Source organism: Staurois parvus, unplaced genomic scaffold, assembly GCF_062004578.1.
Source record: "Staurois parvus isolate SC_StPar_1 unplaced genomic scaffold, SC_StPar_1.0 ptg000402l, whole genome shotgun sequence".
Taxonomy (NCBI): domain Eukaryota; kingdom Metazoa; phylum Chordata; class Amphibia; order Anura; family Ranidae; genus Staurois; species Staurois parvus.
The window spans coordinates 5,643,106-5,671,093 of record NW_028318198.1 but is presented as its reverse complement, the minus strand read 5'-3'; the positions used below and the strand labels follow the sequence as shown (position 1 = coordinate 5,671,093).

Here is a 27,988-nt window from a genome sequence, read left to right as displayed (position 1 = left end):
AATTTATACAGCTTTTACTTTCTGATTGCCCATCACATTTCTTGAGGTGCTAAAATACCAGGACAGTACAAGCACCCACAAATGATCACAAATGACAAAAACATTATTTTTTTTTACACAAAGTTGTCACTTAAATGATATATTGCTCACAAAAGCCATGCGTATATGTGCAATGACACCCCAAAAAACATTCTGCTACTTTTACCAAGTATGGGGATACCCCATGTGTGAGACTTTTTGGGAGCCTAGCCACATCAGGAGCCTGAAATGACCACTTTGAAAGCCTGAAAGAGTGAAACTTCCTCATTTCACTTCCTCACTACCTATCACAGTTTCAGAGGCCCTGAAATGCCAGGATAGCACCAACCCCCCCCCCCCCCAAATGACACCCCAAGGAATTTAAAAAGAGACATGGCGAATATTTTGCAGATCTCATTTTTTCTCACAAGGTTTTGCAATATAAAAAAATGTTTTTGTTTTCTTTCTTCATTTTCCAAAAACTTGTGGCATCAAGCGAGATCTGCAAAATACTCACAATAGTTACATAGTTACATTTCTGGCTGAAAAAAGACAAAAGTCCACCCAGTTCAACCATTAAAAAAAGAAAAGTTATAATGCTATACCCACAGTTTATCCAGCGGAAGGCAAGAAAACCCAGCAAAAGTATGATCCAATTTGCTCCTTCAGGGAAAAAAAGTCCTTCCTGATCACCCGAGAGGCAATCAAATATTCCCTGGGTCACCTTATCAAATTCCTTGGTGTGTCTACTTTCCAAAAAGGGGTCATTTTGGGGGGTTTGGTGCTATCTTGGCATTTCAGGGCCTCCGAAACTGTGATAGGAAGTGAGGAAGTGTAATGAGGAAATAAAGCCCTTTAAAAGGCTGAAGGTGCTTATTTGATATTGGTCCTGTCCTTGGCTAGACTGTAGCAGAATGTAGAAGTAGCAGAATGTATTTTGAGGAGTAATTCCACATATACCCATGGCATGTGTGAGCAATAAATTATTTAAGTGACAATTTTGTGTAAAAAAAAAAAGTTTTTTTTTTGCCATTTTCCCAAAACTTATGGTGAAAAAATAAATTATTCTATTGACTCAACATGCCTCTCAGCAAATAGTTTGGGGTATCTACTTTCCAAAAAGGGGTCGTTTTGGCGGGTGGGGGCATTTTATGCCCAGCAATAGAAGTTTATGCCGAAAAAATGAGGAAGGGTTGTAACAGCGCAAACACTGCAAAGTCCTGGGAAATGGTAGTATGGGGTGATGGTGGTATTAGTGGCTACTGTATGAAGAGCCTAGGATTCCGTGTGGCACTGAGGGCAAGGCTTCCAAATAAGCTGTAGCAACTTCTGTAGATGAGAAAAAGGAGAGAAGCGCCTCTAAGTGCAATAAGTCTTTTAATTCAAGTCTAAATGTAGAAACACTCACATGTGTGAAGTAATCATAAGCATAAAAACCGTGGTTAACAATCGTTAACGGTGGGGTGGTAACCCGGGTTAAGAGCCGTCATCTCTCTGCGATGTGGGGAGGTCAGCTCTCGGCTGGAACAGCATGGTGGCTGGAGGGGGAACAGCGGTGAGGCCAGCCTTCATGCACGTCCTCCCTCAGAGCCGGATGGAACGCACGCTGGAACGTAGCTGCAGCGTGGCCGTGATGACGTCAGATCCCAGGGTGCACTGCGACGCGTTTCGGAGCATGCACTGGCCGTGGAAGGCGGCCATGACTTTACCATGACTTTACACAATTCACCTGACAGCAATGGTCAATCACTGGTTAATTGGTTAAGTGATCAATTAGACTCACGTTCCCTATATATTCACCCCTGTTCATCCACCTCCCCCTGCTTGAAAAAGGAGTGCACTTTCGCCTTCCACGGCCAGTGCATGCTCCGAAACGCGTCGCAGTGCACCCTGGGATCTGATATCATCACGGCCACACCGCCGCTACGTTCCAGCGTGCGTTCCATCCGGCTCTGAGGGAGGACGTGCATGAAGGCTGGCCTCACCGCTGTTCCCCCTCCAGCCACCACGCAGTTCCAGCCGAGAGCTGACCTCCCCACATCGCAGAGAGATGACGGCTCTTCACCCGGGTTACCACCCCACCGTTAACGATTGTTAACCACGGTTTTTATGCTTATGATTACTTCACACATGTGAGTGTTTCTACATTTAGACTTGAATTAAAAGACTTATTGCACTTAGAGGCGCTTCTCTCCTTTTCCTCATAGAAGTTTATGCCACACATCATTCACTCTAACCACCTGAAGACCAAGCTTTCTTGACACTTTTTTGTTCACATGAAAAAAAATCAGTATTTTTGCTAGGAAATTACTTTGAACCCCCAAACATTATATATTTTTTAAAGAAGACACCCTAGTGAATAAAATGGTGGGTGCTGCAATTTTATATATCACATAGTGCTAATTTTATTTTTTAAATATACTTTCTTTTTATTTTAATGCACAAAAACACAATATATTAGCCAATTATTTGGTAACTTATAAAAGATGATGCTATGCTGAGTAAATAGATACCAAGCATGACATGCTTTAAAACTGCACATGCCCCGTGCAATGGCAACAAACTGCATACATTTTTAATATCCATAGGCAACGCTTAAAAGCCTTTACAAGCTATCATTTTAGATTTAGAGAGGAGGTCTAGTGCTAGAATTACTGCCCTTGATCTGACGTTCATGGCAACACTTCACCTGCATGGTGCAACTGTTGTTTACATACTGGCAAGGGGTCAAGGCTCGCACACCATGGGGGGTGGGGGTGGCGAGGGTACTTTTTTTTTTAAGTTATTTTGATTATTAAATAATTTTTACACTGTCCCTTTCAGGTTTTTTTTATCACTTTTAATGCTATCACAGGGAATTCAAATATCCTCTATAACTTCAACTTATATTCTTTTTTGAGAAATCTGGGGTCTATCAGACTCTAGATATCTCCTCTGCCCTTACATTATCTAATCTCACCAACATTGGTGTGATCATATGCTTTCTCAACTTATAAATGGTGCGATACTGAAGTGATGAAATGCTCGTAGCTTCCGATTTCTTAGACTATAGAGATGATTGGTATCGTTCCGGTCTCCAATCAGCTCTATGGTCAGCTGGCAGAAACTCCAGCTGTATTCTCAGGTTCCCCCGAAGGCACAGGACTGCCTGAGAAGTGGGGGGGGGCATCTTCTCCCACTGCTTGTAAAAGCAATCCTGCAGCTAATTAGCCACTAACATTGTTGTTGCATAAAAGCCCAATGCAACTGCAGGCATCATCCTGGTATAGCCACTCAAACTCCAGTGATGTACCAGTACGTCGCTGGTCCTTGTTGGGTGTATATGCTATATTCTTTTTTTCATGCAGTCTGTGGGCTTAATAATAAAATGAGAAGCAAACTCTGCCAGAAAAAGTATGCCCACCATTAGAATATACCTCCCTGCATCCACCCACTTCTAATGGTGGGCACAGATGAAATGTGCCAACAAATATTACAAAATATATTTGCAGAAGCATAGGGACCTTCCACCCACTGGCCACGCCAGGCGCCCATGCTTCGGCATATATACTCTTTTTTTAACTGCGGATGAAAAATCTCATCCAACTGCACTGCACATACCTACTTATGTATATTCTGAGAGCAAGACCCTGTTGCTGTCAAAATAAACAAGTTGGTGCTGCAGTTGAATGACATTCCTGCAAAGAAAACAGCAATGGTTAACAACAAAACAGTAAGTCAATAAAACAACTTTTTTTTAAAATATCTCTGCCAGGAAAAGTGTGTGGTATGCCCACCATTAGTATATACCTCCCTGCATCCACCCACTTCTAATGGTGGGCACACATGAAATGTGCCAACAAATATTATAAAATATATATGCCAAAGCATAGGGTCCATCCACCCACTGGCCACCCCAGGCCCCCATGCAATTTTTTAACTGTGGATGAAAAATCTCATCCAACAGCGCTGCCCACACTGACTTACATATATTGTGAGAGCAAGTTCCTGTTGCTGTCAGAATATGACAGCAACTGAAAGCATTAATGCAGAGAAAACAGCAATGGTTAACAATAAAACAGTAAAAATAAAACAGTAAAAGTGTAACAGTAGAAATATAACAACAACGACAACAACCAAAAAATTATAACTATTTTTGTTTTTATAAATCTTCAATTTTTTGGGGGGATTTGTACTTTTTATTTATTTATTTTAATTTTTTTTTAAACGCTAATTTTTTAAAACAGATTGTAGGATCTCTCCAAATGCGTTAGCCAGTTTCCTGACTACCTAACATCTTTAGAGACCCTGTGTAATTATGTACCCTGAACTGTGCCATGCTGTACCCTATTGTCAAGGTCCTACCTTTTCCCTGAGGTTATGTTACTCCATGTGCTGGCGTCCATCTTGGATTTCTGCTGTGCATGGTGGGAATCCTTTTATGCCTTCAGGTCTCTGAGGTCCATCCCCCAGAGGGGTGTGGCTGATGACATATAAGCCTGTGGTCCGCACATGCTCTTTGCACTTGTGTCGTGTGTCTTTGTGTTGCTATTACTCTGTTCTGACTCTCGTGACTCTCCTGGTATCTGATTCGGCTTGTTACTCGACTATTCTTTGTATTCTCCTTTGATCTGACCCTTTGTTGCTGAACCCGACTCATGACCTGTGATTCTCGTCTGCTGTCCTGTACTGTTTTGTCCTGTTGTTGTTGACCCGGCCTGTCTGACTACTCTTTTGTCTCTTCCACCAGCTACACGCCATTGGCGGTGGCCATTACCGCAGCTGAGGTGTCTCAGGGGCCGCGACCTGGTTCCTGGCTGCGTCAAGTCCATCCCCACAATCAGGGGCCCTGGTGAAAGGCAGCCTGGGACTTAGACTCGGTCTGAGGGACTTCGGTCTGTGGGTGGTGGTTGTCATCAGCCAGTGCGTTACATTGTTAGGCCTGCCTGTCCGTTCCTCGGCCCCTGCCCTGACATTTATACTATACTCCACTCGTGTGTGGTAGAGATGGAAGCAGTTCTTGAGGCAGAGACCAGGTTGGTCAGGACAGGAGGGACAAAAAAAGTCGGTGTCATGCCTAATTTCATATCTTCTACAGACACAACATCTTTTTTGGAGTGCTTTTTGGGTTAGGGTACTAGGAATGGCATTGGAAAATGCCTCTCATGCAGTGTAAGGGATTTCCGGCAAGACGAATCGTGATCGGAAATGCGCATGCGCATAGGAATTCCCGGAAAAGAATTACCGGTTGTGCGCATGCGTGCAGAAATGCACGATCGCGCACATGCGCGTGCACACGCATGGTGAAGAGTGGCGTCAGACGGCCTATTTTAAGAGTGTCTCTGCCCATGTTGAGTGCTGACTGGTCTTCAGCTCCCCCGTTTCCTGCTTGTTCCTGTGTGATTCCTTTGTTGCTGACCCAGCTTGTTCCTCACCTAACTCTGATTGCTCTCCTGATTGATACTGGTTCCTGGGTTCGGCTCTGCTCCCGACCTTGGCTTTCATTCTGATTCTGTACCGTGCTGCCCGACTGTTGATGACCTTGGCTATTCCCATGACACTGCTCCTGTCTCTCACCCTCATTATCTGCCTTGCTCTGGTGCACGCCTGGCAATCTACAAGACCTGCTCTGCTTGTTACTACTGTGCCTGAATCAGAAGATCATCGGTCTTCCAGAGTCATCATCTGCAAGAGCTGCAAACAACAACTAATAGCGCTCTTATTCCCCTGGGTCCTAGACTCCCTCTGTTCCAACTCCAGTGGGGTCAGGGCTAGTGACACAAGTGAGGCTGACCTCATCATTTCAGTCTCCCATCAGGTACGTGACATGCAGCCGGCTAACAGTATCTGGGTTGGGGTTTTGGGGCATAGCACTGAAGGGATTAGCCCCTAAGTTTGATGTCCCACCATCTTGTCTCTCTCTGAGCCAAACTTCTTCCATCTTAAGAATCAGTATCCATCTTAAGTCAGTATTTTAAAAGAATTGACTTTCTTGTCTTAAACGGTAATTTGTCAGGAGTTAGGAAGTTCCTCTTTTTTGTCCAGGTGCAACTTCCCCTTCTTCCTTAGCTAGCCTAAGACTGAAAGTCTGCGGTGGGCTTTTTCCTGTTGAAAGAGTATTAATAATTATAAGCCAACGGTAAAGAGGAACTGTCTGCTTTCTATATTGTTCAAAAGTTCAAAGCTTGACGTATATACTAATAATTAACATATATGCCAACTGATTGCGCATGACTGACGTATGTAATATTCTAATTGGTTAAATGCATACCTGTCAATTGATTGGTTCTTATATTTCTATGCATTGTTTTAAGTTTCATATATAAGTTTAAACACGGAAGAATAAATTCAGTTCATTCTGAGATACTACCTTGTGTCTGTCTGCTATTTCCTTTGTGTCTCAAGTGAACTCCAGATCTGAGGGTAATTGCTGGTCGATGCCAGGAGGCTGACGGGAGTCAGTGCAGAAGGGAACGAGAGTCAATTCCTTTCAATTGGGGGCTCGTGTCCGGGATGAGATAATCATCTTTTCGGGTAGGTAAGATTTTTTGTCATTTTTGTCAATTGGTCTGTCTTGCCGGTAAAGCTCTGATTGAAATCTCATGCCCTTAGGTAAGCACTGGACTCAGCGTCTTAAGACGCCAGTGGCCAGGCGCAAAAAGTGCTGTGGGAAGCACAAGGTCTTTTGGAAAAGACCAGGAGCAGTTTTGGGAACTGCACAATCTCTTATGAGAAGAGATTGAAAAAGAGTTTCTCTGAGAAGAAACCAGGAAAAGCCCGGGGTTGACCAGTATTGCCCTGCAAACCTTTGCTTTTCTTCCTATCGCATAGAAGTATAAGATAATTTGTTTGTGTGACACAAGTGCCCAGGTGGTAAAGTGTATGGGCCAGTGGTCACTGAAGGTATTGTCAATTTCCGTGTGACATGCCCCACCCCACCCAGATAGGCCTTATTGGTTGATGATCTGGGTGAGGTGATTGCGTGGTAACGCCGAGTTGGGTGCCTATGCAAATGTTTTGTTTAAATTGTGTTGTAAGTTAGAAAAGATTGGCAGAATATTATTAGAAAGTATTGTACACCCAGGTTATACAGTTGCAAGAAAAAGTATGTGAACCCCTTGGGATTACGTGGAGTTTTGCATGAATTGGGCATAAAATGTGCTCTGAACGTCATCTAAGTCACAACAATAGAAGAACACAGTCTGCTGAACATAATACTACACAAACATTAGATGTTGCCATGGTTTAATTGCACATAACATGTAAACATTCACAGTGCAGGGAGGAAAAAGTATGTGAGGCCCTAGCTTAATGACTTCTCCCAGAGCTAATTGGAGCCAGGAGTGAGCCAACCTTGACTCCAATCAGTGTGATGATATTGGATGTGTTGCTGACAGCTGTCCTGCCCTTAAAAAACACACACCTGTTTTGGGTTTACTGGTTTCAAGAAGCACTGTCTGATGTGAACCATGCCTCGCAGAAAAGAGCTCTCAGAAGACCTACGATCAAGAATTGTTGACTTGCATGAAGCTGGAAAGGGTTACAAAAGTATGTCCAAAAGCCTTGATGTTCATGTGTCCACGTTAAGACAGACTGTCTACAAATGGAGAAAGTTTAGCACTGTCGCTACCCTCCCTAGGCATTGTCGTCCTGTAAAAATGACTGCAAGAGCGCAGAATGCTGCATGAGGTAAAGAAGAATCCCAGAGTGTCAGCTAAAGACCTACAGAAATCTCTGGCACATGCTAACATTTTTGTTGACACATCTACAATAAGGAAAACATTAAACAAGAATGGAGTACATGGGAGGACACCACGGAGGAAGCCATTGCTGTCCAAAAAGAATATTGCAGCACGTTTGAAGTTTGCAAAAGAGCACCTGGATGTTCCACAGCACTACTGGCAAAATATACTGTGGACAGATGAAACCAAGACTTAGTTGTTTGGGAAGATCACACAACACTATGTGTGGAGAAAAAAAGGCACAGCACACCAACATCAAAACCTCATCCCCACTGTAAAACATGGCGGAGGGAGCATCATGGTTTGGGGCTGCTTTGCTGCCTCAGGGCCTGGACGGATTGTTGTAATTGATGGGAAAATGAATTCCAGAGTTTATCAAGACATTTTTCAGGAAAACGTACGACCATCTGTCTGCCAACTGAAGCTCCGCAGAGGATGGGTGATGCAGCAGGACAATGACCCAAAGCATACAAGTACTTCAACAAAACAATGGCTGCAACAGCACAGAATACGCCTTCTGGAGTGGCCCAGTCAGAGTCCTGACCTCAACCCGATTGAAATTCTGTGGCATGACCTTAAGAGAGCGATTCACACCAGACATCCCAAGAATATTGCTACACTGAAAAGTTTTGTGAAGAGGAGTGGTCCAAAATTACTCCAGATCGTTGTGCAAGTGTGATATGCAACTACAGGAAACGTTTGGTTGAGGTTATTGCTGCCAAAGGAGGGTCAACCAGTTATTAAGTCCAAAGGTTCACATACTTTTTCCTCCCTGCACTGTGAATGTTTACATGTTATGTGCAATTAAACCATGGCAAGATCTAATGTGTGTGTAGTATTATGTTCAGCAGACTGTGTTCTTCTATTGTTGTGACTTAGATGACGTTCAGAGCACATTTTATGCCCAATTCATGCAAAACTCCACATAATCCCAAGGGGTTCACATACTTTTTCTTGCAACTGTAATCTTCACTTTTATCAGTCACTAGAGAAAGACTAGAGAAAGTATCTTAGGTCCAGGCATTTTTATAGGATAAATTGTCATTACAGCCTATAGGACAGATTTGTGATACAGATATATTCAAGTGTAAGATATGGGGAGAAGTCAGAGTAGGAATAAGCCCCCTCTCCCAAATGTTGGTGAATCGTGTATAGATTATGTAGCCCGTATCTGTGGGACAGATTATTCTTTAATTCACCCCTGGGTAGATAGATTAGCAGAATGGAGCGAAGTAATGGGCAGTGTGGATCCATTTCCCTATAGTGGTGATAATGATGTTTTTCATATGGTTATGGTCAGGGGACTCTGTCTGGGAGAAAAACAGTCATTCCCATGGTACGAAGGAGACCCCATGTGGGACCCAAGATATATGGCCAGGGGTAGACAGAATTGGGTGACGTTTGCTCCACTTTGGTTTTATAGGAAAAATAAGCGGCAAAAGAAGGCCGAAGTTAGAAATAATGATGCAGCAAGAATACATTCATTAGAGTCAGAAATAGACAGATCCACACACCCTCTCATGTTACTCCCTCCACCGTACGGTTATCCCACCCTTACAGAGGAAATTGTTGATTTCCTAACCAACCATTATGTAGTCCAGAATCCTATTCCCACTGCACCTCCCACATCACCAGTCTTAATATCTGCACAGACACACCAAATAACTAGTGCAGTTCAGATTTCTGCCACACAGCCTTCTACAGTTCAAACTCCCGAGGATTCTCAGAGTGTAGTTCAAACTCCTGCCACACATGAAGCCGCAGGGAGAATTGTCACTCCAATTACTGAGGAGGATTTATTTTTTGAAGAATCCTCGGGTTCAGGTTCCCTGGTATTAAGGGAGAGTGAAAGTCTGGATGTAACAGACATCCCGAGTTCACCACCTGAAACAGTATGTGGAGAGAATTCGCTGAAAAAGTGGAAAACTCTCTATAAGAACAGGTGGGAAACCCACCGACATTTTTAAAGCACCACTTTTTCAGTTTTTTTGTTTTGCTGCTAGAGCATTTATTCAAAATCATACCCAATTGTCCAGTTGATTTGTTCTATTGGGAAAGCTTAGTATTAATCTAAAACTCTGGGAAAGGAGGTATTGTAGCTTAATCTGCCGGGATACCAACTGTCCCTGTTATGACAGTGTTTATTGAAATATGACCCCTCACTCTCTGCTGGAACAATATAAAGTTTGAGCAGAAAGTTCCTTGGATGTGGGATTCATTTCCTGCATTCCAATACAAGGCCACACTGTGTTTCATAAATAAGGCCCTTTTGTTTAAAATACATGAGGAAAGAATAGTGTCCATGGTGGAGCATTTGTTTCAAGGCAAGAATCCTTGGAAAGGTGATTTCACCATACAACAGCCCAATAAATCTAGTTGAGAAGCCAGACGGTTCTTACAGATTTGTGCAGGACCTGAGGGCTATAAATGTTCTTGTAATTCTCATTGTCCCAATAGTACCTGACGTACCAATACTCATTTCCTCCATCCCACCTGATGCCGAGTTGTTTTTTTTACAGTGATTGATTTGACAAATTGTTTTTTTTAGCAAATTCCTGTTGTTAAGGAGACATGGCTAATTTTTGCCTTTAACTTTAGAAGTAAAAGTTTTATCTGGAGTGAATTTCTCCAGGATTATACTGTAGTCCTCCAGGCCCCAAGCCATGAACTCCTAGCCATGGTTTAGTTGGTTTCAGTGCGGACAGCCAGCCAGGTGGAGTGTATTAAGAAACTGTTGAATACCTTGGTTTTGTCCTCACAAAAGGTGATAGGAAATTCAGTCACAAAGAGAGCTGCGGCTCTTATGGGTCTGCCCCGCCCATTGACCAAGAAAGACATGCTTACCTTTCTTGACATGATTGGTTGCTGCCGCCAATGGATACCTGACTGTTCCTACTATGACAGTATTTTGAGACAAACCACAGGTTCAGAAATGTCAGATCTTGAGAAATGGTTAATTGAAATGTGTAATGTTTTTGTGTATCTGAAACATGCTATGGTAATAGCCCCTGGTCTTGGTCTGCCCGCATATGATCAAATGTTTTATCTGTATGTTAGGGAAAATTGTAAAACTATGTCAGGAATCCTGGCTTGGGGAGCATGGAGGTACACTCCGCCCTTTTGTTTTGTTTTTTCTCAGAGATGGTTCTGGTACAGGTTCAAGGCATGCCTGTGTGTCTCAGAAGTTTGCTATTATTTGTGATGGTGATTCAAATGGCTATGTCATTTACTCTTGGACAAGAGACCACCTTACACACCACCATTTAGTGAATATGAGGTTATACTGTTGTTAAACCCCAAGTTGAGAATAAAATATATTCCTCCCACTTTAGATCCTGCTCCAATTTTAAATGTCACTGTTAGATCAAATATTGCAGTACATTTGCTACTTCTAAAGATATTAAGGGGAATGTAGTTAGTGTGACCAAAGTTCCACTAACTGGACTTTGTGTCACAAGAGGGGAGACCATGTATTCTAGAAGCTAGTGCACCTCTGTTCATCTTACAGTATCATGGGGTAGGTCACAGCTCACAGTATTATGGGATAGGTCACAGGGGATGGTAGGTTACATGTGAACTGCTGGATTTTTTTTCATCCCTGGCCCCCCCCCCTTTATGGTAAAATCATATGTGTCTAGATGCATTACATACATTAGGAACAATCCTCACAAGGCAAGACATTAACATTTTTTATCCACTCACAGGTAGATTTTACACACATGCCAGAAGTAGGAAAAGGACAGGAATATTTTTGGGTAATTGTGGATATGTTTAGCCGCTAGGTGGAAATGTCCCTCAGAGTTCAGGTATAGAGATAAGGATGATTCCTTCTAAGAAGACAGGTTACCCCCCCCCCCCTTTTTTAGGTTTTAATGGATAGACTTTTTCCCACTCCCTGGGCCAGACAGCCACTTATGGTAGAAAGAGGGGATTTAGGATTGATTCAGGAAGAATATGTGAGAAAATTTATTGAAAGTTTGGACAAGGTTGAAAGAAATGTTGCTGGCACTTTTCTCTTTTTTTTCACAGGAACCAACTTGTTTCCGTGATCGCTGTCACTAGGACCGCTGTTCTGACTGAGGATTCCAAGGCCTGGATCCATGCCAGATGTGTGAAAAGAGTAAACCATACCCCTAAGAAGCAAGACAAAGACACAGATACAGAAGAAGCAGCCAGAGAAGTCCTGAGAGATTGATCTGAACCACATGGAGTGCTTCGTCAGCCCTGGAAACTTCAACCCATCCAGAGAACTTGAACTGAATGAATCTATAGCAAATGACAAACAATTCCAAATCCCTCAACAAGCCAACCCAGGTGAAACCTTGCATCAAAGGTTCTATGGCCTTTGGGTGGCGTTGCTAATTATCAACTCTTTTATTTTTTTGATGGGCATAATACTGAACAGTTTGGCCCTTTATGTGTTCTGTTTTCAGACCAAAGTAAGGACACCCTCTGTTATTTACACCATTAACTTGGTAGTGACAGACCTTTTAGTGGGTCTCTCTCTACCAGCACGAATTGTTATGTATTACCGTAATGTAGAGACCTGTCATATCTGCTATTATGTTCACAGTTTTACGTACTCTGTGAACATGTACTGTAGTATTCTTTTCCTGACCTGCATCTGTGTTGATCGCTACCTGGCCATTGTGCAAGCCAAAGCCTCATGCAGATGGAGAAATCCCAGTTATGCCAAATGCATCTGTGTTTTGATTTGGATATTTGCTGTGATTGTAACTTTCATCATACTGACCACAACGATTAACCACAAACATTGTTGTTTTTTCCAGCTACTTATGCTGACAGGTTTTGAGTATTTTGTTCCTTTGGTGATTGTTGTTTTCTACACCCTGCGGATCATGTGGACTTTGTCCAAGTCAATACAAATGAACCAAAGCCGAGAGAGACGGGTGAAGGCGGTACAGCTCCTCATAATGGTGCTGGTCATCTTCACAGTCTGTTTCACTCCCATTCATGTTAGTCAAGTGGTTTTCTGTGTCTGCAGTGAGGTGTCTCGGGATGTCATCCTCATTGTGTACCATGTCACAGTAACTTTGAGTAGTTTTAATAGTTGTATGGATCCCATTGTCTATTGTTTTGTTACTAGCCATTTCCAATCCGCTAGGAATAGTATTTTCAGAGAACAACCGTCACCAGTTCCTTTTAACAGTCCCTGCCCCTGCCGTAGGCAGCTCGCCCTGGGGGCTAGTAAAATACAGGAGTAATGATGCAATCAAAAGATAGATTAGGCATTGAGACTGGTTCCCTTTTTTTCAGGAAAAAGAAACTAATATGTTCTGTCTAATTAGAGTGTACAAAGATAATATCACTGAGAAGGAATGTACTGATTTGGTTAAGAAAATTCCCTGTTACCAGATTACATAATTTACTTTTAAGTCTCTAAACCAGTATCAGGAAATTTTGCCTGATTTGAACATGGTAATGTTGTTACAGAATTTGTCTGTATTATATGGGTACAGTTTAGCGGGAATGTAAATTGGATTAACTACATTGGCTATGGTTAACAAAAGTTTGGTAGAACCATACTGTTTTTGATATGTTATTAGCTGATAAAGGGAAAGTATGTAAAATGTTTAACTCCTGCGGTTGTACTCTTATTCCCCATAATATTGTTTCTGATGGAAGTATTATTAGAGCCCTTCACAACCTCCAAATATTGTTTGAAGAATTAGCTGAAAGCTCAGGAGTAGAAAATCCACTGGTCAGTTTATTTGAAACCTGGTTTGGTATATGGGGAACCCTGATTACCTACTAAGGGCCCCAGGTACCAACCTGTGACTAAGGTGTAAGGTCACGTGTGTGACCTAAGAGGGGGTTTGAAGGGATTAGCCCCTAAGTTTGATGTCCCACCATCTTGTCTCTCTCTGAGCCAAACTTCTTCCATCTTAAGAATCAGTATCCATCTTAAGTCAGTATTTTAAAAGAATTGACTTTCTTGTCTTAAACGGTAATTTGTCAGGAGTTAGGAAGTTCCTCTTTTTTGTCCAGGTGCAACTTCCCCTTTTTCCTTAGCTAGCCTAAGACTGAAAGTCTGCGGTGGGCTTTTTCCTGTTGAAAGAGTATTAATAATTATAAGCCAACGGTAAAGAGGAACTGTCTGCTTTCTATATTGTTCAAAAGTTCAAAGCTTGATGTATATACTAATAATTAACATATATGCCAACTGATTGGGCATGACTGACGTATGTAATATTCTAATTGGTTAAATGCATACCTGTCAATTGATTGGTTCTTATATTTCTATGCATTGTTTTAAGTTTCATATATAAGTTTAAACACGGAAGAATAAATTCAGTTCATTCTGAGATACTACCTTGTGTCTGTCTGCTATTTCCTTTGTGTCTCAAGTGAACTCCAGATCTGAGGGTAATTGCTGGTCGATGCCAGGAGGCTGACGGGAGTCAGTGCAGAAGGGAACGAGAGTCAATTCCTTTCAAGCACCTTCTGCATACAAAAGGGCCATGATGATCTCTTCCTTGAATTTTAGGAAGGATCCACTTCATCCAGTTGCTTTGTAAAGCACAAAAGTGTTATATAGAGCCAATTAAAATAAATAAACAGACACTTTTTTGTACCAGAGACTGGCTTTTTGGGAAACTAAGTATGGCTTCATCATCTGGTCGTTGAAGTCCACCCCTCCCATATTAAGCTTATAATTGTGGACACAGAGGGGCTTCTCAACACCAGCTGCTGTGGTAATTTGAATGGTTGTCTCTGCGTGAATGGAAGACAGGACGAAAACATCCTGTTTGTCCTTCCACTTCACTGCAAGTAATTCCTCATTTCTCAAGCAGGCTTTTTCCCCCTTTCTAAGATGGGTATTTACAAGCTGTTGGGAGAAGCCCCAGCGATTAGACCATATGGTGCCACATGCACCAATTCCAAGATTGTACAAATGTCTAAATAGTGGCACGCTTGATTAAAAATTGTTCACATATAAGTGGTACCCCATATCGAAAAAGAATGACACAAAGTCCCAAACTATCTTGCTACTACTCCCCATGTAGTCTGGGCATCTGGGGGGCTCCACGTGACTATCTTTTCCCTCGTAAATCCGAAACTTATATGTAAAGCCTGTTGCCCTCTCACAGGTCTTACACTACTTGATCCCACATCTGGCACGCTTGCTGGACAGAAATAGTTTGAATGCAAGGCGGACAGAAAAATTAATGAGGGACTCATCAACACAGATGTTTTGCTGGGGAGTATAGATTTCTGCAAATTTTTGGTTAAGGTTATTTATGAGGGGTCGAATTTTGCAGAGCCAGTCAAATTCAGGGTCATCCCGAGGAGGGCAGAGTATGTTCTCCTTGAAATGCATAAAACGCATTATATTCTCATATCTATGCCTGGCATTGGCAGCAGAGAACACGGGCATTTGATGAATCAGGTCTGTGGACCAACACAACCTCAATTTGTTTTTTCTAGTAATGCCCATGTTGAGGGTTACGCCCAAAAAAACTATAAATTTGAAACCGTAATGGGTTTCCATGCAAATGGTCTGGCAAGGTTTGAATCTGGGATGGCAGTGATAAACTGTTGTGCATATAAATTGCTTTGATCCACAATAAATGCATACAGATCTTCCGTGAAAAACCGCTCCAAAAAATCAAGGGGAGTATTTAAATTTGCTGTTTCCACCTGAATTCTGGGTTGGGCAGTGAATGAGAGAAGTACGGGTGCTGCAGAATTTATGGGTTGCCAACTGGGATTTGCAAGTACATCCGTAAGGACACTAGGGGCTCTACAGGCCTGCGTGCGAATTCTTTGTTGTTGCGTGACACTACTTGTGCTCACCACCGCACCAATTTGTATTGCACTTATGGGAATCATCACGTCATCAAGTGATACTGCAGTGCTGGTATAAAAAAGACCAGGATGTACTAGGCAGCCAGTGCTCACCAGTTCACCGAAAGGCATGGCACTAGTGCTGGCACTCTGCTGCATATTAGAGTCATCATGCATTTGTACCACCTCAGCAACCTGGGAAAGGGGTTGGGCATGCCTGATCTTAGCAGCGACCTCTTCTCCATCTTCTGAGCTATCTGTCAGGTTGTCACTGCTGTCTACAGGTTTGCATTCTGAGCTGGATTCTGTCAGTGAGTCTTCCCCTTCGCTCTCACCTGACATGTTCAGAATCATGTAGGCCTCTTCATTAGTGTTCTTTTTGTTTGACATTTTGCCCACTAAATTTATAGGTATCTAGTGTGACTCATGGGAAAAAGAGTGCCTGGCTGTCAGGAACTGCTTGAACCGCTACAAAAAATTTACCGGCAAGTGCTAACAGAGATCAGGCCTGATTCTGCGAACACTGCAGTTTTGTGTGCAATGTATCAAGTGACAGGGACCTACTGACACTGCACTTGCTGGGGGAGAAGGGGGGGGGAGCGTAGGGGCTAAATGCAGGTGCTGGGGCTGATCCCGCTAATGCTGCATTTTTGGGGACGCTATACTAATGTGAACGCTGGTATAGATATGGACTGGGTATTGTGTTAGGAACGTAAGGATTAGAGATGAGCGAATTATTCAAAAATTCGATTCGGCTGATTCGCCGAATTTGCGGAATAAATTCGATTCGATGCAGATTTATTCGCTGCGAATTTATTCGCTGCGAATTTAACTTATTAAAAGGGTTTCTAGGTTTCAGAGAGCCTTTATATTAGTGCAGAACACTGTACCTTTAATTTAAATGCCCTTGGAGTCTGCTGGGGAAGAGAAATAATACTGTCAGTCAGTATGACATGCAGATGAGTGCCGTCGATCTTAGAATCACCGCACACTTCACTCATTTGGGCAGTCACGGGGCACGACGAAGAAGAAGAAGAAGAAGAAGAAGATGAGGAGGATGAAGAAGAAGAAGAAGATGAGGAGGATGAAGAAGAAGAAGAAGATGAGGAGGATGAAGAAGAAGAAGAAGATGAGGAGGATGAAGAAGAAGAAGAAGATGAGGAGGATGAAGAAGAAGAAGAAGAAGAAGATGAAGAAGAAGAAGATGAGGATGAAGAAGAAGAAGAAGAAGAAGAAGAAGATGAGGATGAAGAAGAAGAAGAAGAAGAAGAAGAAGATGAGGATGAAGAAGAAGAAGAAGAAGAAGAAGATGAAGAAGAAGAAGATGAAGAAGAAGAAGATGAAGAAGAAGAAGATGAAGAAGATGAAGAAGAAGAAGAAGAAGATGAAGAGGATGAGGAAGAAGAAGAAGAGGATGAGGATGAAGAAGAAGAAGAAGAAGATGAGGATGAAGAAGAAGAAGATGAGGATGAAGAAGAAGATGATGATGAAGAAGAAGAAGATGATGAAGAAGAAGAAGAAGATGAAGAAGAAGATGAAGAAGAAGAAGATGAAGAAGATGAGGATGAGGAAGAAGAAGAAGAGGATGAGGATGAAGAAGAAGAAGATGAGGATGAAGAAGAAGAAGATGAGGATGAAGAAGAAGAAGAAGAAGAAGAAGAAGAAGAAGATGAGGATAAAGAAGAAGAAGAAGAAGATGAGGAAGAAGAAGAAGAAGAAGAAGAAGATGAGGATGAAGAAGAAGAAGAAGAAGAAGAAGAGAATGAGGATGAAGAAGAGGATGAGTATGAAGAGGAAGAAGAAGAAGAAGAAGAGGATGAGGATGAAGATGAAGAAGAAGAAGAGGAAGAGGATGAAGAAGAAGAAGAGGATGAGGATGAAGAAGAAGAAGAAGAAGTAGGATGAAAATAAGAAGAATTCCAGTACAGCAAAAAGTGTATCTGCAGAGAGCTCCGCTATTTCTGACAGTTCTCTGACAGTTCCTTCACATTTACAGCGGTTGAAACATTGTATCTATTTGTTTCCGAATAAAAACATCTGTATCCTAAATGGAAACAAATAGATACAATGTTTCAACCACTGTAAATGTGAAGGAACTGTCAGAGAACTGTCAGAAATAGCGGAGCTCTCTGCAGGGACACTTTTTGCCGGCTGTAGAAGGGATGAAAATTGTCCGATCGGGAAAAATTCGATTCGTGCATCCGAAGTTTGCTAATTTTCGGATTCGGTGCGAATCGAATTTTTCCTAATATTCGAAACGAATTCCACTTCGCCAAGTTCGATTCGCTCATCTCTAGTAAGGATGCCCCATCATTTGATGGAAATGAAAATGATCAACCTACAGAGGACTGAATTCAAAGACACCCAGAAAATCTAAGTGAAAAAATGATGCAGCAGGCTAGTCGATATTGCTGAAATTTAATTTCAGCAACTCAGAATGGTACTCGGTAGTTTGTATGGCCCCCATGTGCTTGTATGCATGCCTGAAAACTTTGGGGGCATGCTCCTAATGAAACGATGAATGGTGTCCTGCCAGAACTGGACCAGGGCATCACTGAGCTCCTGGACAGTCAGAGGTGCAAACTGGTGGCATCGGATGGACCAAAACATGATATCCCAGAGGTTTTCTATTGGATTTATGTCAGGTGTGCATGGGGGCCATTCAGTGGTATCGATTCTTTCATCCTCCAGGAACTGCCTGCATGAGGCCGGGCATTGTCGTGCACCAGGAGGAACCCAGGACCCAATGGACCATCGTAGGGTCTGACAATGGGTCCAAGGATTTCATCCCAATAGCTAATGACATTCAGGGTGCCATTGTCTAGCCTGTAGAGGTCTGTGCATCCCTCCACAGATATGCCTCCCCAAACCACCACTGACCCACCACCAAAATGGTCATGCTGAATGATGTTACAGGCAGCATAACATTCTCCACTGCCTCTCCACACCCTTTCACGTCTGGCACATGTGCTCAGGGTGAACCTGCTCTCATCTGTGAAAAGCACAGAGTGCCAGTGGCAGACCTGTCAATTCTGGTGTTCAATGAAAAATGCCAATTAAGCTATTTGGTGCTGGGCAGTAAGCACAGGGCCCACTAGAGGACGTCGGGCCCTCAGACCACCCTGATGAAGTCTGTTTCTGATTGTTTGGTCAGAGACATTCACACCTGGCCTGCTGTAGGTCATTTTGTAGGGCTCTGCCATTGCTCATCCTGTTCCTCCTTGCACAGGAGCAGATACCGGTCTTGCTGATGGAGTAAGGATCTTCTGTCCAACTCTCTCTGTATATACAGTGCACACACATATAATTATTCTGCTTGTCATTTCTTAAAAAAAGCTTCTAACTACCTTTTCTTCACTGTTTTCTGCAGGAATCACGTAATCATTCCCTGCTTGTTCCCATCTGCAGAGAAAGATTTGTGAGAGGAGCCTCTGTTTTTCATGTTTTATACAGCATCTAATGAACTATGAGTTTCTGCACAGTGCTAATTGGCACTGTAATGGTCACGTGACTACTCCATGACTTAGGCATGCAGGAAGAAGGAGGGAGGGACTTTTCACTCATCACATCCACAAACATCCACAAAGATGACATGTAGGCAGCTTAGCCAGTTGCCCTTCAGAGGATTTATCCCCCTTCCTGACCAGGCCATTTTTTGTGATGCGGCGCTGCCTTACTTTAACTGACAATTGTGCGATCATGCAATGATGTACATAAATGAAATAGAGCTTTCTTTTGGTGGTATTTGATCAACTCTGCAAACTCGACAAATTTGAAAAAAAAATATTTTTTAAGTTTTGCTATTAAACATGTCCAATAAAAAAATTTAAAAAATCAAATTTTGTCATAAATTTAGGCCAAAATGTATTCTGCTACGTGTCTTTGCTAAAGCAAATCCCAATACATGTTAATTAATTGGTTTATGTGAAAGTTACAGCATGGCGGTACAAAGCTACAAATGGCGGTATATACAGTATACTGAATTTTTTTATTTTTTTTTACTAGTAATGGGGGCGATCAGCGACTTATTGCTGGACTGCGGAGGGCATTCTGACACTGGGGTATAACTGACTAACTGCCACTGACATCTCCAGTGACACTAATACAGTGATCAGTGCTAATAAAAAGCACTGACACTGTATTAAGACAATGGGCAGGAAGGGGTTAACATCTGGGGCGATCAAAGGGTTAACTGTGTGCTGTGTGTGTTTTACATAGTGTGCTGTGTGTATTTTACTAGGGAGACAAGCTGCTTTGTATTGCTCTGTTGTGCAGAGGAGCCAATAGTGGTGTGGGTAGGGAGTGCACATGCCCCCCACCAACCCGGAAATACAAAATCAGTTTATATATACGTGATTGTGTTCATCCTTGCCTCCCTGTAGCAGTACTTCTGCTATAGGGCAGTCAGGAAGCGGTTCAACTGGGACAAACTCGGAAGTGAGCAGACTGCCTGTTCACAGAAAAAGCATGCACAGTATAGGTGGCAATGACCAAACAATAGGGACTGATGCTGGAGCTGGTCCACAGGCAAGGAGATAGCAGGTGTAAATGACATGATCAATTAGTTTTTTTTCTCACTCTACATATAAAAATGTTAAAATGAATAAATATTCATTATTACAGGATAATATTGAAGGTGAATACATTTTAATTTGGGTTTAATGAGACTTTAAAGTATATGAGAACCCTTAATTTATAAAGCAACCCATTCAGTTTAAACAAACAAATTAATTCTATAAGATGTGTTATGTGAATCATTGCAAGAGTATACAGCTTGCTATGGGGGCACTCAACAGGGGGAAGGCGCCAGGAGCACCAGCTGGGAACTAAGAAGAGGAGGATCAGGGCTGTTTTTTGCAAAAGAATTGTGCAAAGCAGGTAAGTATAACATGTTTGTTATTTTAAAAGAAAAAAAAAATACTTTAGAATTACTTTAAATAAAACAAGATGTAATACATCTTCTTGGTCCAACTATCCAAATCTTCTGACAGCGTGTATATCAAGCTTTATATCAACTATGTATATCAGCTCTATATCAAACCATTGAAGGTTTTTTCTCACATACTTGCCTTGCTTTGCACAAGGACATAGCTATCCTCTGATGAACCTTGAAACCTCACACCTAGGAAGATTGAACATCTTCACCTACTTGCTCTAAATGTTACATATTATGCCGGCTACATCCCCACATCCTGAAATCAAAAATCTTATATTGATAGACCAGACACAGAAAAATATAAAAAAAAAGGCAAAACTTAAAAAGTTCTTTAAGACTTGGACCCTTTTTATGATTTTTACCCTAACCACACCTTCAACAGCTTATTTCATTTTTCCAGAATACTGTTTGGAACCACAAAGGCAGGCTTGTACAGATCCTTGGTCCTCAAGAAACAGTTAGTAACCATGCCACCAATGACTGATGAAGTCTGATCTCTTGACTATTTTCATAGGCTGACTAGGAGCCACTGAAAAAACCCCTCACTTTTGTGATCAATTCTCTCCCTCCCATCTTCTATATATCTGTTACATCTACATATATAGTTTTTGAAACTGCTGTTTGTTCAGGCTTGAAACATGCTTTGCTTCCACCTACTGTGTTTTTCTTACTGTATACAGTGGATTGAAAAAGTATTCATACTCCTTGAAATTTTCTACATTTTGTCATGTTACAACTAGAGATGAGCGAATCGAACCAGGCGAACCGGAATTCGATACAAATTTCAGGAAAAATTTGATTCGCGGCGAATCCGAATATTTGCCTACTTCGGGTGCGCGAATCGGATTTTTCCCGATCAGCCGGCAAAATTGTCCCTGCAGAGAGCTCCGCTATTTCTGACAGTTCTCTGACAGAAGGAACACATGTACAGCGGTTGAAACATTGTATCTATTAGTTTCCATTTAGGATACAGATGTTTCAACCGCTGTGCATGTGAAGAAGCTGTCAGAGAACTGTCAGAAATAGAGGAACTCTGCACATACACTTTTTGCCGGCTTGGAATTAATCTTATTTTCATCCTACTTCTTCTTCTTCTTCATCCTCATCCTCATCCTCAGAAGAAGAAGAAGAGGATGAGGATGAAGAAGAAGAAGAAGAAGAAGAAGTAGGATGAAAATAAGAATAATTCCAAGCCGGCAAAAAGTGTATGTCCAGAGTTCCTCTTTTCTGCAGATACACTTAGAGGAGCTCTGCTGATACACTTAGAGGAGCTCTGCAGATACACTTTTTGCCGGCTTGGAATTAATCTTATTTTCATCCTACTTCTTCTTCTTCTTCATCCTCAGAAGAAGAAGAAGAGGATGAGGATGAGGATGAAGAAGAAGAAGAAGAAGAAGTAGGATGAAAATAAGAATAATTCCAAGCCGGCAAAAAGTGTATGTGCAGAGTTCCTCTATTCTGCAGATACACTTAGAGGAGCTCTGCAGATACACTTAGAGGAGCTCTGCAGATACACTTTTTGCCGGCTTGGAATTAATCTTATTTTCATCCTACTTCTTCTTCTTCTTCTTCTTCATCCTCATCCTCAGAAGAAGAAGAAGAGGATGAAGAAGAAGAAGTAGGATGAAAATAAGAATAATTCCAAGCCGGCAAAAAGTGTATGTGCAGAGTTCCTCTATTCTGCAGATACACTTAGAGGAGCTCTGCTGATACACTTAGAGGAGCTCTGCAGATACACTTTTTGCCGGCTTGGAATTAATCTTATTTTCATCCTACTTCTTCTTCTTCATCCTCATCCTCATCCTCAGAAGAAGAAGAAGAGGATGAGGATGAGGATGAAGAAGAAGAAGAAGAAGAAGTAGGATGAAAATAAGAATAATTCCAAGCCGGCAAAAAGTGTATGTGCAGAGTTCCTCTATTCTGCAGATACACTTAGAGGAGCTCTGCTGATACACTTAGAGGAGCTCTGCAGATACACTTTTTGCCGGCTTGGAATTAATCTTATTTTCATCCTACTTCTTCTTCTTCTTCTTCATCCTCATCCTCATCCTCAGAAGAAGAAGAGGATGAGGATGAAGAAGAAGAAGAAGAAGTAGGATGAAAATAAGAATAATTCCAAGCCGGCAAAAAGTGTATGTGCAGAGTTCCTCTATTCTGCAGATACACTTAGAGGAGCTCTGCAGATACACTTAGAGGAGCTCTGCAGATACACTTTTTGCCGGCTTGGAATTAATCTTATTTTCATCCTACTTCTTCTTCTTCTTCTTCTTCTTCATCCTCATCCTCATCCTCAGAAGAAGAAGAAGAGGATGAGGATGAGGATGAAGAAGAAGAAGAAGAAGAAGAAGAAGTAGGATGAAAATAAGATTAATTCCAAGCCGGCAAAAAGTGTATCTGCAGAGCTCCTCTAAGTGTATCAGCAGAGCTCCTCTAAGTGTATCTGCAGAATAGAGGAACTCTGCACATACACTTTTTGCCGGCTTGGAATTATTCTTATTTTCATCCTACTTCTTCTTCTTCTTCTTCTTCATCCTCATCCTCATCATCTTCTTCTTCTTCTGAGGATGAGGATGAGGATGAAGAAGAAGAAGAAGAAGTAGGATGAAAATAAGATTAATTCCAAGCCGGCAAAAAGTGTATCTGCAGAGCTCCTCTAAGTGTATCAGCAGAGCTCCTCTAAGTGTATCTGCAGAATAGAGGAACTCTGCACATACACTTTTTGCCGGCTTGGAATTATTCTTATTTTCATCCTACTTCTTCTTCTTCTGAGGATGAGGATGAAGAAGAAGAAGAAGTAGGTTGAAACCGCTGTATGGAGTGAATGTCCCAGAACTGTCAGAAATAGACTATTTCTGACAGTTCTGGGACATTCCCTCCATACAGCGGTTGAAACATTGTATCTATTTGTTTCCATAAATGGATCCATTTATGGAAACAAATAGATACAATGTTTCAACCGCTGTATGGAGGGAATGTCCCAGAACTGTCAGAAATAGACTATTTATGACAGTTCTGGGACATTCCCTCCATACAGCGGTTGAAACCGCTGTATGGAGGGAATGTCCCAGAACTGTCAGAAATAGACTATTTCTGACAGTTCTGGGACATTCCCTCCATACAGCGGTTGAAACATTGTATCTATTTGTTTCCATAAATGGATCCATTTATGGAAACAAATAGATACAATGTTTCAACCGCTGTATGGAGGGAATGTCCCAGAACTGTCAGAAATAGACTATTTATGACAGTTCTGGGACATTCCCTCCATACAGCGGTTGAAACCGCTGTATGGAGTGAATGTCCCAGAACTGTCAGAAATAGACTATTTCTGACAGTTCTGGGACATTCACTCCATACATGTCCCAGAACTGTCAGAAATAGACTATTTCTGACAGTTCTGGGACATTCCCTCCATACAGCGGTTGAAACCGCTGTATGGAGTGAATGTCACAGAACTGTCAGAAATAGACAGAAACTGTCACAGAACTGTCCTTCTTCTCATCCTTCTCCTTCTTCTCATCCTTCTTCTCATCCTTCTTCTCATCCTTCTCCTTTTTCTCATCCTTTTCCTTCTTCTCATCCTTCTCCTTCTCCTTCTTCTCATCCTTCTCCTTCTTCTCATCCTTCTTCTCATCCTTCTCCTTCTTCTCATCCTTCTTCTCATCCTTCTCCTTCTTCTCATCCTTCTTCTCATCCTTCTCCTTCTTCTCATCCTTCTCCTTCTTCTCATCCTTCTCCTTCTCCTTCTTCTCATCCTTCTCCTTCTTCTCATCCTTCTCCTTCTCCTTCTTCTCATCCTTCTCCTTCTTCTCATCCTTCTCCTTCTATTTCTTCTCATCCTTCTCCTTCTCCTCCTTCTCCTTCTCCTTCTCCTTCTCCTTCTCCTTCTCCTTCTTCTCATCCTTCTCCTTCTTCTCATCCTTCTCCTTCTTCTCATCCTTCTCCTTCTTCTCATCCTTCTCCTTCTCCTTCTTCTCATCCTTCTCCTTCTCCTTCTCCTTCCTCATCTCCAAGGGCATTTAAATTAAAGGTACAGTGTTCTGCACTAATTTAAAGGCTCTCTGAAGCCTAGAAACCCTTTTTATAAGTTAACTTCGTAGCGAATTAATTCGCATCGAATCGAATTTCTTCCTGGAATTCACCGAATCAGCTGAATCGAATTTTTGAAAAATTCGCTCATCTCTAGTTACAACCAAACATGTAAATGTATTTTATTGGGATTTTATGTGATAGACCAACACAAAGTGGCACATAATTGTGAAGTGGAAGGAAAATGATAAATGGCTTTCAGCGTTTGTATTGAGACCCCTTTATTCTGATACCGCTAACTAAAATCTAGTAAAAAAAATTGCCTTCAGAAGTCACCTAATTAGTAAATAAAGTCTACCTGTGTGTAATTTAATCTCAATATATATACAGATCTTCTGTGAAGCCCTCAGCGGTTTGTTAGAGAACATTAGTGAACAAACAGCATCATGAAGACCAAGGAACACACCAAACAAGTCAGGGATCAACTTGTGGAGAAGTTTAAAGCAGTGTTAGGTTAAAAAAAAAATCCCAAGCTTTGAACATCTTATGGAGCACTGTTCAATACATCATCTGAAAATGGAAACAGTATGGCACAACTGCAAACCTACCAAGGCATGGCTGTACACCTCAACTGACAGGCCGGGCAAGGAGAGCATTAATCAGTGAAGCAGCCAAGAGGCCCATGGTAACTCTGGAGGAGCTGCAGAGATTCACAACTCAGGTGGGAGAATCTGTCCACAGGACAACTATTAGTCGTGCACTCCACAAATCTGGCCTTTATGGAAGAGTGGCAAGAAGAAACCCATTGTTGAAAGAAAGCCATAAGAGGTCCTGTTTGCAGTTTGCGAGAAGCCATGTGGGGGACACAGCAAACATGTGGAAGAAGGTGCTCTGGTCAGATGAGACCAAAATTTAACTTTTTGGCCTAAAGGCAAAACACTATGTGTGGCAGAAAACTAACACTGTACATCATCCTGAACACACCATCCTCACTGTGAAACATGGTGGTGGCAGCATGTGGGGATGCTTTTCTTCAGCAGGGACAGGGAAGCTGACCAGTGGTGATGGGAAGATGGATGGAGCCAAATACAGGGAAATCTTAGAAGAAAACCTGTTAGAATCTGCAAAAGAATTGAGACTGGGGTGGATATTCACCTTCCAGCAGGACAATGACCCTAAACATACAGCCAGAGCTACAATGAAATGGTTTAGATTAAAGCACATTCATGTGTTAGAATGGCCCAGTCAAAGTTTAGACCAAAATCCATTGAGAATTTGTGGCAAATTCTCTGTGAATCTGACAGAGTTTGAGCTATTTTGCAAAAAAGAATGGGCAAAAATGTCACTTTCTAGATGTACAAAGCTGCTAGAAACATACCCAAAAAGACTTGCAGCTGTAATTGCAGTGAAAGGTGGTTCTACAAATACAAATGCACGCCATACTTTTCAGATATTTATTTGTAAAAAATGTTGAAAACCGTTAATCATTTTCCTTCCACTTTACAATTATGTGCCACTTTGTGTTGGTCTATCACACAAAATCCCAGTAAATACATTTACTTTTTAGGTTGTAAAATGTGGAAAATTTCAAGGGGTATGAATACTTTTTCAAGGCACTGTATGTCACTTTAGTTTTTTGATGTTTCAGTGCATAAAATAAGGCTTTTCTGGTTCCATACTATACTGGTGGTGCTTTTGCACTCATATGTCATTTTTTTCTGTTTACATCCCAATTCCTGCAGCTCTAAAGTGATCTATTCTCCCTCTATCCCAATATGTTTTGACAGTCTGCCTTCTTCATGTATGGATGTGTGTGTGGTGGGGGTGTAATGTAACCCTGTGGTACATATTAACCCTTAATGTCCTGAACTAAAAATATCAATTAAAATTAATTACAGTGCCACAGTTCCTTTTCCAAAAGATATATTAAAATAAACCAAATCATTAAAATATTCCTATAAATATAAATATCAAATAATAATAATAATAAAAAATACATTTTACCCATGGGAAAATGTTTGGAATGATATGATTGGATAAATAATTAAGATTCCAAAAAGACTAAGAGAGAACTCATAAAAAAATTGATATTACAATCAATATTAAGTCCCTTGGGGTGTAGCAAAACCAACCTGTACACCTATTCATCCTCTTTCTGATTAAAGAGGTTGATAATACTGACTCCTCTCCTTTTGGCTTGAACCTGCAGTACAGCTGCAAACCTTAGGCCCGTAGTATTTTAGATTTGTAAAATAGGTGTTACCTTTTTAATGTTGTGCATGTATTTCTCTACACATTTCACCAACATGAGTATTATGTGTCCAATATACTGTAATTAGCAAGAAAATACTAATATATATGCCACATTATTGGTATTACAGGTATTAAAGATTGTTTAACTAAAACTTTCCTAGTAACAGTAGATTTAAATGTATCAATTTCACAAGTATCATTGAGTGTATGCAAGCATAAAATATTCTACATGTCCTAAACCCATTTGCTTCAGTGAGAAAAGTCATCAGAAGTGTTTACTTATCATAAAAACTTACCTAAAAACAAATCTGGCTCTATGGAGCAAAAATGATTTTAAAATAGGATCTATCCTAACTAGGGGCTAAGAATTCTGTTAGCTTTATCTTTAGGGAATAAGGGAAGGATATAAGTAGGGGCTTCATCTGCATCTCCAGATGATACTCTAGAAGTTCCCCTCTATAGTCAGGGCTAGAGATGAGCGAAGAAATGAAAAATTCGATTCGACTGATTCGGCGAATTCGTGGACAATATTCGATTCGAGTCGAATAAATTCGCTGTGAATTTAACTTAAAAAAGGGTGTTTCTAGGCTTCAGAGAGACTTAATATTAGTGCAGAACACTGTACCTTTAATTTAAATGCCCTTGGAGTCTGCTGGGGAAGAGAAATAATACTGTCTGTCAGTATGACATGCAGATGAGTGCCGTCGATCTTAGAATCACTGCACACTTCACTCCTTTGGCCAGTCACGGGGCCAAAACCAGTGTTTGGAGCCACAGTGTGGCGGTGGAGGCAGCAGCAATGGGAGGCCATACAGCAACCTATGACAAAATGGAAACCAGCAGGAGCGTGAGGAGACCTGAAAGTGGCACATGGCAGAGTGGGAGCAATGGGAGGCGGTACAGGGACCCAGGTCACACTATGGGCCCAGCAGCAGCGTGACCAGGCGGTACGGGGGCCCATGGCCGATATGGGGCTTGGTGGCACCTATGGAAGGCCTGTAATCTGCCAGCAACCTATGACAAAATGGACAACCGCAGGAGTGTGAGGAGATTTCAAAGTGGCACATGGCAGAGTGGAAGCAATGGGAGGCCGTACAGGGACCCAGGTCACACTGTGGGACCAGCATCAGCGTGAACAGGCGGTACGGGGGCCCATGGCCGATTTGACCTCATTCATCCCATAGTCCTGCCGACTCACGAATAGCGTGGCCTCCTCAAAGGG

At 41.8% G+C, this 27,988-nt stretch overlaps 1 protein-coding gene across 1 annotated transcript; it reads left to right on the top strand.

Moving 5' to 3' along the window:
- The first annotated feature begins 11,810 nt into the window (after nucleotides 1-11,810).
- LOC149455147 (G protein-coupled receptor 20-like) lies at nucleotides 11,811-12,964 on the top strand. Its single transcript, XM_089686557.1, has one exon. The coding sequence runs from the start codon at nucleotides 11,945-11,947 to the stop codon at nucleotides 12,962-12,964; it is 1,020 nt and encodes a 339-aa protein (XP_089542683.1). The 5' UTR covers nucleotides 11,811-11,944.
- The last annotated feature ends 15,024 nt before the right edge of the window (nucleotides 12,965-27,988 follow it).